Source organism: Anser anser (assembly GCF_964211835.1).
Source record: "Anser anser genome assembly, chromosome: 3".
Lineage (NCBI taxonomy): Eukaryota > Metazoa > Chordata > Aves > Anseriformes > Anatidae > Anser > Anser anser.
In genome coordinates, this window is record NC_139722.1 from 1585283 (window position 1) to 1596308 (window position 11026).

The 11026-nt window shown below is 59.9% G+C and overlaps 1 protein-coding gene across 1 annotated transcript; it reads left to right on the forward strand.

Annotated features, from left to right (window-relative positions):
* Positions 1–7074: 7074 nt before the first annotated feature.
* On the forward strand, positions 7075–11026 carry POMC (proopiomelanocortin). The gene is made up of 3 exons (XM_083831180.1): positions 7075–7235; positions 9049–9206; positions 10035–11026. The coding sequence occupies exons 2-3, from the start codon at positions 9078–9080 to the stop codon at positions 10662–10664; spliced, it is 759 nt and encodes a 252-aa protein (XP_083687306.1). The 5' UTR covers positions 7075–7235; positions 9049–9077; the 3' UTR covers positions 10665–11026.

Here is an 11026-nt window from a genome sequence, read left to right on the forward strand (position 1 = left end):
CACAGCAGCAGCAAACCCCGCTCCAGCACCGTGGGAGCCTCTCCTCTGCCCAGACGTGGTCGTTCGCCCTCCAGGGTCACCCCAGGAGAGACCCAGGCTGCGGGGACAGGGGGGGATGCGATGGCAGGATGTCTCACCCACACCGGGACGGGGCAAATCGCACCCCACAGCCCCTTACGGGGCGCCGCGGGGCAGTCTCGGGGCGGGGGACCAAGGAGAACATCTCGCTCTCGAGCCTCATCCAAGAGCTCCTCCAGCGCGATTAGCTAAAGACCAGCTTCCCTTTATTGCACACGAGTGGATAGACATTTATCGTGCTTGCCTATAATGCAACCCATTATCCTCGTCTTTGACGGGGGCTGCTGGTCCTGCTGGGGGGCGGCGGGGGAGGCGAGCTGGAGGAGGGATGGAGCCAGGCACAGCCGGGCCTTTGTGCCGCCACTCAGGAGCCACTTTCCTGGTAAATGTTTGGGCTCCTAAATGGATGTGACCTCCCCTCCCCCGGCCCCTTTTCCCTTTCATTTCTTTTCCCCATTATGCTCGGAAAAAACCTCGTCCGGATCATTAGCGTCAGAGGCAGAGAGGGGCGCTGAGTGCCACATGGAAGAGGCGACCGAACATTTCGTTCAATGCCCCTCGAGTGGCGTCTCGCTCAAGGCTGCTCCTTCAACAAAGGGAGATGTGAAAATGGGCCCCGGCGCGCGGCTCGCGGGGTGGCCGGGCAGGAGCTGCCTCTTCAGGGAGACAAAGCTCGGCCATTTCGGCTCCCTTCCATTGATGTCTGCCTCGTTCGGGGGAGCATTTAGCCAGGAGGGGAGCGGGAAGGGGGCGGCGGGGATTCAATGAGAGCCTGGGCGATGCGACAGTCACCGGAGAGACGGCAGCTCTGAGATGCCCAAGGTTGAGCGGTCGGCTGACCCGTCCTCGGCATCCTTGGGGGGGACGCCAGCTGCTACCCTCCCCCGGTGGCCCAGGACTAGGTGAAGCCAGCACCTGGCACCCTTTGGCCAACTCTTTATGAAGCATCAGTGCAGGCTGTGTTGTGCCAGGGGAGGTTCAGGTTGGAAATGAGGAGACATTTCTGCTCAGAAAGAGCAGTCAGGCACTGGGACAGGTTGCCCAGGGAGGTGATGGCGTCACCGTCCCTGGGGGTGCTCAAGGAGAGGTTGGACGTGGTGCTTGGGGACATGGTTTAGTGGGTGACGGTGGTGGTAGGGGGGTGGTTGGACCAGGTGATCTTGGAGGGCTTTTCCAACCCTAAAGATTTTAGGATTGAATGGTTCTACGCACACCAAACTGCCCAGGCTCAGCCCTACCCAGTGCATGCACCCTGCAGGTCCCAAATTCTGGTAACATCCGCACAGAGCACAGCTGATGGAGGTCCCCATCCTCTTCGGGCAGCACAGCTGTGCAAGGAATCGCATCCAGACAAGCACCACATCTGCCCCTTTCCCTCTACCCACGCTTGTTTCTGCAGAGACGAGGTCCCCACCACCACCGCAGCCTCCATCAGCCCATGGCCAGCCAACTGTGCCAACTGCCCACCAATGGCCTTTTTTGGGGGGGAGAAATGATAAAAAACACAATACTTTTCCATTTCTTATTCCTGCCCAGTGGAGCAGAGGTCCCCCAGCTGTCCCCAGTATTCAGCATCCCCTGACTGTGCCTTGGCCTCCTGGAAAGGACAAACCAGCACAGCTCAAGGAAGGCAATGCACATTTGGGACCACTTTGGTGCAAAGTGCCCCAGGGCTCTCCTGGCTCCCCAAACCCATCCCTGTCCAGCCACAAACCCACTGCCAGGACGGAGGACGCGGCTGAGCATCGCTGTCCCTACACATCTGCCACCCAGGAGCCTCCCAGGTGCTGAGAAAGTGACCAGGACGTGCTGGCGTGGCTCAGCCCTGCTGATTTCAGCTGAGGCCTGCCTGCACCTCCTGCTGCGATAAGCCCTGCCGTGGCCACCGGCTTTGTCACCGGCTTTGTCACCTGCTTTGTCACCGGCTTTGTCACCTGCTTTGCCTTCTGTCCTCCACCAGAGCCACGCAGCCGGCATCACTCTGGCCACCACCATGCTTTAGGCAGCCTCCCTGTGCTCCACCCCTGCTGGGACCAGGCATGGAGATGGGGCTGGGCGCTATTCCACCCCCCTAGGACCCAGGAACACGGTGCGAGCACAGGGCTGCAGGAAGGAATCCCCTGCCCGCGGCCAGCTGCCCCCTAAGAAGCCGTAATCCCTCTTAGGGGCATGGGCAGTAATCGTGGATTTGGCTCCGGGTGTGCAAATGCGCGTGCAGGGCAGCGTCTGCAGGCACGTGTGTGTGTCACAGCTCTTCTAGCCCGCTTGTGCCTGGTGAGTGTGTGTCTGCGGGGGTGCCACCGGCTCTACGAGGAAAAGAAAGGCAGAATGAGTGAGGAATAAAGCACGTAATTGGACAATTTGGGGTACCTGGCTCCACCTCGCCCAGTTCCCCCAGGATGGCCCTGCCTGGGCTAATCCGGCACTGCAGAGCACAGGACAGTTCCAAATCCAGGAGCTGAAGTGAGATGAATTCAGTCTAAAAGCAAGGTGTGATGTTTAATTACTGCTTTCTGTCCTTACCCGCAGCTGGGCTGGAGTGAGAGGCACCCAGGGGAGGTTTTCCCATGCAAGGTGCTGCCTCGCTCCCCACCCTTTGTGCATGGACGCCCCTTTCCTGAGCTTCCCAATGCTCTGAGCAGGTTCAAAAGAGCCCCCACCTGAGAGGGCTGAGCCTTCGCAGAGCAAACAGCCTGATCCCTCTGCAAGCCATAATTCCCTGCGGGAGGTTACAGCCCCAGAGCCCTGTGGCCATCCCCTGCAGCGCACTCGTCCCAGGACATCCATGTCCCTCCCGTACTGGAGATGCGCTGGGATATTTTTCATCCCTTGCATTCCCAAGAAAATAAAACAACTATCTTTGCCTCAAAAGCTCTTGCTGAGGGGATATAAATTGCAGTGGCTGGGGGACAGGATGGTGAATTTTTTTTTTTGCAGCTCTGTGCTTGCAGCCAAGCTGGGCAGGGGCCAGGAGGGGGTCGTGAGCCCTGGGGATGCGCTGGGGATGCCCCAATCCCTCGAGGGGCTGCTGGGGAAAGAAGGAAGAATAAGAGAAGAGGAATAAAACTTCAGCCCTTCAGACAGCTCGAGTTGGCTCAAGAAAGAGCAAACTCCTTGGCCCAGCTGCGTATCTTGAACGACAAGCTGGTTTTTGTAGAAGGCCTCGAGAGACAAAATGCCCTCATGCCTTGCCTTGCTGCAGCATCCCGTGGGTCACGCACTGCTGTCTTCAGTGTCGGCCTTCCTCCCTCCCTCTGCCTTTGGCTCTGCTCACTGGCCGCTTCTTCAACAAAACCAGAAGGTGCTGGGGATTGCCACATGGCCACCAAGGTCCCCAAGGCTCCGGGACCCCATCGCGCCGTGCTTGGTGCACGTGCAGTGCCACAAACCCTGCCGCGGTGCGAGCCGTGCAGGTGGTGCCCCAAAAAGCATCCCTGCTAAGAGGCCGGGAGGTCCCCAAGGGGCACCAGGAGCTGCTCAGTGGTGGAGAGCACCCTCTCAAACACGTCCACTGCTGGAAATTTCACTCCGATGTCCAGAAGTGAGGCGCTGCCTTACAGAGCCCTGAGATGGGCTGCACAGCTCCTGGCCAAGGGGGGCTGTAGGGGATAAAAGTCAATGGGGATCCAGCCCCACGCAGCTCCTGCTGGTTCCTGACCCACTGGTTGAGCACTGTCCAGTGGGCTTACGTGGCTCAAGCTCTTTGTAAAAGTCAGGGAGAAAAGAAAAAGCCAGAAAACAAGCAAAAAATACCAGAAGTCATCCCAGGGCTGACTTGCCCAAGGGCACGGTGGCTCAGAGCCTCAAATACCTTCAGTCACTTGTTCCTAGCACAGTGTCCAATTTCTGTTGAAACCAGAGGGGAAGAGGCACCTTTATAGATTTTGGCATGTAAATCGTGCTGAGGAAAAGGCATTGGCACCAGAAATCTCGAGCAGCAATGCGCTCCCCAGGTCACCGTGCCACAGCCGTTTCTTTCATCCGTTTGAGGTCTGATCCTGCTTTTGTTAAAGCCAGTGGGGGGAATTAATTGATTCGAGCAGAAGGGAAGCAGCCCGTGGAAAAGGAGACCCCTCACGTGTCCTGTGTCCCAGCCAAATAAATGATTTTTTTTTTTCTCCGAGGGGCTGACCCGTGCTTCTGCTGCTGTGGAACTCGGGTGCCTTCATGCCCACCTCGACCTGGTCCCCTGGGTGATGGGATGCCCGGTCCCTTTCAGAGCTGCTCTCCAGCATTTTGCTCCAAAAGCAAGGTGCATGGCTTGCATTCCACCAACGTGTGTGCCCAGAGGTGACCGCCTCCACTTACACACCCAGAAATGTCCTAACCCTATGGGTGGCCTGCCTGTTGCTGGCTCCAAGGCTCAGATTTACCATCAGTAAGCCTCCTCTGGCTTTAAAATCTCCAAGCCATGCCACCAAGGAGGTAGTTTCATGGTGACCAACCCACTTGTGCTGCATCTGGGTGTCCCCTGGGTCCCTGCAAACAGAGGATGGGGCTGAGCAGCTGCCGTTGTTTCAGCATCCTTTTTCTGGCCACAACTGCACATTGGGTTGGTTGCTTTTAGATACACCAGAGACAGATTTTCGTGTGTGTGTGCACCAAGGGCAGGCGTTCAGCACATTCAGGATCTCCTTACCAACAAACCTGCACTGACTCTCCAAAAATAAAATAGCCTGGGAATTAAGACAAGCCCAACAGAGCGGACTTCAGACCAAGCTGCAGACCAACAGGAGGCTTTGCTCACTCGGGGAAGGATTTGTTGTCTCCTTTCTGGTGCCAAATAGCCCCCCAGGTCAACTCTGCAAAGCACTGCAGGAAATCTCCAGCCTGAGATAACAGGGGTGGGGATGTCCCAGCCGCCGGCAGCGCGTGGCTGCGGGGCAGAGCCGCGGTGCTGGAGGGATGTGTGGCTCAGGGCAGTGCTACGTGGCTGCCAGGAGGTCCTCACGGCCCCGCAGGATTTGAGCGTGGCTGCGACATTCGCACCCGTGGAACAGGGCTCATTCACACCGAGGTGAGATTTGTTCTCCAAATTAAAGCGGAAAGGCCAGAACTCACGTGGCAGACGGGCTGCGCACCCCCTCACCGCCCCTGCTCAGCCCTGGGGACGAGGTCGGGATGAAGCCACCGGCTCTGGCACAGGGCATCCCCAAAGGATGCATGCCCCAGGGGTGCTCAGGTAGAAGCATCCTCAGGGGGCTCCCCAGTGGCCCCCCAGCCCGGAGCCCCAGCGGCTCCCCCTGCCCCTCAGGCAGCACTGCTGGGCCGGGCGGGTGCCGGAGCCCTGGCACAGGCTGCCCCGAGAGGGGCCGGGGGCTGCTCCTTGGAGAGCTCCCCGAGCCCGGGGACGTGGGGCTGGGCACCCTGCTGGGGCAGGGGGGGGACAGGGGCACCCAGGGGTGCGCCCAGCCCCAGCCAGCCCAGGATCTGGGGTAGCTGGAGATGAGGTGGGACATGAGGAACCCACCCCAATCCCAGAACGAAGGAGGGGATGACGCTGCACGAGGTGGGAGCTGGGCAGCCCAGGGAGGTCTCTGAAGCCAGGGATCACTGGCAAGAGCCTGGTGAGCATGGAACCATCCATGGCAGAGGAATCCTTCATCCCAGTGCCTCTCTTCAACAAGGTTTCCGCGATTTCCTAAGCAGATTTCTTCCTTATAAAAATGAACGGCTCAGATAGGCCTAACGAAGACGAACGAGCATTTAAAGTGGGAATCATAGTTCCGTTTTAGCCATAAAGCATCTTAGAATAGCTCTCCGTCATGGAAAAATATTGCAGAGCAGGGGCTCGGCCAGGGAGGACGGAGGCAGGTAATGCAGTTAGGGGCACGGCAGCGAGGTATGGATTGCTTGTGCCGCGGAGGTCCCCTGGATTTGGGGAGGTCTTGGGGGGGGGTTGCAGAAGGCACAAAGCCCAACTGAAATGTTGGAGGGAGCAAAAAGGGAGCAGGGGATGGCAGAGGAGCCTCCTGCCTGCTTCTCCCCTGCACCTAGCTCAACACCAACCCGGGCGTTCCCTGCACCTGGTGAGCTTTGCCCATTTAGTGACCTGTTTTTTGGGGCTTTTTTGTCTCACCCCAGGGAACTCGGGTAAATCTGCTGCACCCCAACCTCCTTCGGCAAGGCGGTGCTGATGTCCGCAGCCTGCTGGAGGACATCCACCTGCTTCGGGTCGACCCTGAGCCTCTCCAGGCTTCTCTGCCCCTTGGGAAGAGGGGAGAACCTCGAGACATATCCAGGAGGCAACATCTGAGGATGGGGCATCTCCTCCCTGATGCTTGCGAGAGGGGGCTCAGCTGTGCCCCAGCACCTGCCCTTGCCCCGGGGGGGGGTCACTGGTGTGCCCCAGGAGTGGTGGTTATGGAATATCACCCTTGAGATGGTTCCTGGCCCTGCAGACGTACGCCTTGAGCAAAATAGGAGCAAATCTTTCACCCACGCAGGAGGAGACCCCGCTCTCTGGTGAGACCGATGAGGACGTGGCGATGAGGAGCAAGGCCAGAGGCACACGGGGTGCAAACCTGGCTCCAGCACCTGGAAATCTGTGCCACCAGCCCAGCTCTGAACACCCACCTGCAGTTCCCAGGTGGCTCCGAGCCCTGCCTCTGCCCGTGCCCCCAGCCCACGTTTGCTGTTTAAAATCCCCTTTTACCCCCCCGGAAAGTCAACCCCAAACCCCAGCACCTTGCCGGAGCACGATGCCCTCCCACGCCGGAGCCCAAGGAGAGCCGACTGATGCTCCTGTCCCACACCTGTAACAAACAGCCCCCATTTCCCCCCCCTCCCAGCCCCAAGGCTGCTAACGCAATTAACAGCATCTCCCGGAAAACTTGACGACCTTTAGCTCGCAGGGAGATGCTAATCCCCCCATGCCGCTGCGGGGTCCGAGCCGCAAGCGCCCTGCTCCTCGCCGCCCTCGCTCCTCTTTTGTTTGGTACCTGGAAGGGTCCCTCTGTGTGTGTGTGTGTGTCCCCCGCCTCCCCGGCTCCGAAAGGGCCATCATCCATCCAGAAGACAGCGGCGATGCGACGCCCCAGGCTCCCCGTGGGGTATAAAAAGCGCCGGGGCTGCGGCCAAGTCGCAGACGCTCTCCGGGAGCGCGCGGGAGACGGGGACGGCGGCGGAGGCGGCCGTGCTCCCAGCCCACGCCACAGGTAAGCACGGTCCCGATCGATCCCTTTGCTCCAAACCAGCCCAGAGGATGCACGGAGATCCTTTTGGGGTGCACGGGGTGTGTGTGTGTGGGGGGAAAACTTTGCAAAACCCTGGGTTGGATGGATTACGGCGGGCTGATGCGGGCTACTCGCGTGGGTAGGTGGATTGTCCCCGGGCAGCAAGGGAGAGGGGATAAAACACCCCCGCACACCGAAATGGTTAATTCAGCCCTGCCTCCTCTCTCCTCCTTTTATAGTCTGGTTTTTTGTGTGTGTGTGTGTTATTGTGTGCTGATGTGTTACAGGAGTGCTCCCCGGGGTCGCAGCCCGAGCCCCCCGGTGCTGCTGTGCCTGGGGAGCCGGAAGGTCCCGGGCAGCTGCCACCAGGTAGAAAATGGAAAATTCCCCCCCCCATACCTGGGGTCGCTCTGTCCCGCTCTCCTCTCCCCCCCCCCCGTGAGCCGCTGCTCGCTCTCAGAACTCCCAAATGCTTTTTTTTTTTTTTTCCCATCTGCCAAAGAAAGTCTCCCTTCGCCCAGGCGCGACCCAGCAGCTCTCTGGACCAGGAGGAGATTTTCTGTAGTTGGCTTTTTGGGATCGTGGGATGGGATTTGCCTCCCCTGGAGCTCTCACAGAGTGGGGAAAGGTGAAACACGTGAGTCCCCACAAAGTTCAAAAAAAAAAAAACCAAAACTCAGGAAAGTGTTGGTTTTAGCGGAAGAGAAATGTTTGAAACTTACCCATTGCATCACTGATGATACCAAAATCCTTCTTATTTTTTTTTTTTTTAACCAAAGGGAGAGCCCAGGCTCAGAACTTTTTCCTTTTCCTTTTTTTCCTAATTTGTCAAGCTGGGGGGAAGCACATTTTTAGGCAATTCAGCAGCTCCTGAGACAAGGGAAGGGGACAGCCCTGGAGGGGACAGCATGGCCCAGGTGTCCTCGGGGTGCCTTGAACGGGTCCTGTGGGTATCCCTGACCCCACCACACCGATCCCTGCTGGCAGCACAGCAATGACCCAGGCTTAGGCTGGATCCTGGGCTACTTTTCACAGCTTCCACCCTTCACGAGGCAGCAGACTCATTCCCGAGCGCACCAGTTTCCCAACCACCAGCTGCATTTACAATAGCCCTTCCCGCAATCCAAGCCATTAACTTGGGTACTAGTTCATGTAAAATGCTAACATCTCACTTTTCACACAGTGCTCTTTTAATCCAACTTTAATTTTTCGTGCAGCCCTGCCTCCCACCCCGCAGGAGTTTTCCCCCACGGGGGGGGGGCAGGTTAGGAGGAAAGGAGTGAGAATATATTTTATACCCAAATCAGCCGGCGAGCAGCGAGGGGTTAGCAGGGGATGGAGCCTGAAGGCAGCTCCACCACGCTTTCCCCTTGCAGCATAACTCATCTTTATGTGCTTCTCCGGAGAGGGCAGCGAGCCTCGCTGACAGCAGCTGTCAGCAGCACATCGGGTTTCCTGGCGGTGACAAAGACCCAGGATTTTGGAGGGGAAAGCAAAAGGCAGAGGCAGGGGGTGGCGATAGCCGAGCTGCGGCTCCACGGGAAGGGGCAGGGATGCAGGGAGGGCTGGAGGTAGGTGTGCTGCCCCCCGAAAACCAAGCGTGTGCAGCCCCGGCGGAGGCAGCCACCCAAAATTTGGGCATCGCTGGGGCTTGCATCCATGCCACCCTCAAGAAGCTTCGCTCCAGAGAGCCCCGGCTCCTGCAGACGGGGGAACCAGAGGAATCTCCTGAACCACTTGGAGGAAAAAAAAAGTTTGTTTTTTTTTTTTTTCTCCTTCTTCTGTTTTTCCATAGTTTCGTGCCCGCATCCCCCGCCAGCCAGGATGTGGGGCTCGCTCTGGAGCAGCCTGCCCGTGGTGCTGGGGCTGCTGCTCGGCCACCCCGCCGCCGCCAGCGGCCCGTGCTGGGAGAGTGGCAAATGCCAGGACCTGGCCACCGAGAGCGGCGTTTTGGTAAGCGGGGGGACGGGGGGGGGCCTCTTGCTTGCTTGGGTTTCTAACCCAAGAAATGGAGGTGGGATGGGGAGGGGGTGGCGGGGGTGCTGTCACCGTGGGGTCACCACATCAAGGCGATGCCTTGGGCCCCATGACCCAGAGGTTCGGTGGGCTTCTGCCTCTTGGCTGCGTTGAATACTGGAATTGTTTGGGCTGGCAGGGACCTCAGAGCCCCCCCAGTGCCACCCCCTGCCATGGGCACGACCCCTGCCCCCAGCCCAGGCTGCCCCCAGCCCCATCCAGCCTGGCCTTGGGCACTGCCAGGGATGGGGCACCCCCAGCTCCTCGGGCAGCCTGCGCCAGGGCCTCGCCGCCCTCGTCGCGACAAATTTCTCCACGCTGGGTGACAACGGCAAAAATAAACATTTGAGCTTGCGGCGCCCCTCCTACATGGAACAACTCCAGAATTTGGGTATTGGCCTTCCCCCGAGCCCGAGGGCGTTTGGCTCACCCTGACTGGCGCAGGGATGGCGGTGACAGGAGGGTTGTCGCAGCTCGGCCTCCGCAGGGCCTGACTTTGCTCCAGGGACCCAACGCGCAGCCTCTTGGGGGGGGGGATCTGTGCCCCCCAGCACCTTCCACACCCCCACGGAGCGGGTAGGGTGCCTGGGTGGGGACGTACACTGGGGACGTGCAGGGTGGCACCGCCACAGGGAAACTTTGGTGGGACGTGGGAACGAGAAGCTCCGAAGCGCACGTCCCGGGGGGCGGGGGGGGGACGGCGATGTCCCCGATGTCCCCACATGGCCCAGCTCAGCCCCCCCGTCCCTCTGGCCCCCCTCGCAGGCGTGCGCCAAGGCGTGCCGAGCGGAGCTGTCGGCCGAGGCGCCCATGTACCCGGGCAACGGGCACCTGCAGCCCCTCTCCGAGAGCGTCCGCAAGTACGTGATGAGCCATTTCCGCTGGAACAAGTTCGGCCGCCGCAACAGCAGCAGCGGGCACAAGCGGGACGAGGCGGCCGGCGTCCCCCTGCCGCCCCGCCGGCCCGCCGAGGAGGAGAAGGAGGAGGAGGAGGAGGAAGGAGCGGGGCTGGAGCGGGAGGAAGGCAAGCGCTCCTACTCCATGGAGCACTTCCGCTGGGGGAAGCCGGTGGGCCGCAAGAGGAGACCCATCAAGGTGTACCCCAACGGCGTGGACGAGGAGTCGGCCGAGAGCTACCCGCTGGAGTTCCGCCGCCAGCTGGGGCCCGACGCCCCCCTGGGCTCCCTCGACTTCCCCAAGGAGGACGAGGAGGAGGAGGAGGAAGGCGAGGAGGAGAAGGACAGCGGCTCCTACCGCATGCGCCACTTCCGCTGGCACGCGCCGCTGAAGGACAAGCGCTACGGCGGCTTCATGACCTCGGAGCACAGCCAGACCCCGCTGGTGACTCTGTTCAAAAACGCCATCATCAAAAACGCCTACAAGAAGGGCCAGTGAGCGGGGCAGGGCCTGAGGGGCATCCCCCCCCACCCCCCCGCCACCGCCCCGCGTAGCTTTAGTGTCCCGCCGGCATGTGTGTCACTTAGAACAGCGATCGCTCGTCGTCTTGTCGATTATCGCCCCTCCGCCCGCTGCTCCCGGGCGAGGGATTTGTCCTCCCACCCCGACCGAGGACTTCGTCCTCCCACCCCGACGCCGAGCGGGTCCGGGACGAAGGCGCCGACGCAGCCGCCGGGCGCCCCTGGGGAGCGGCGGGTGCTCGCGCTGGGTTATTTTCATACTTTCACGGAGCTGTACAATACTGTAAATGACGGATTAAAAGGATTCTAAAATAAATAATAATTTTTTTTTGCAAGCTA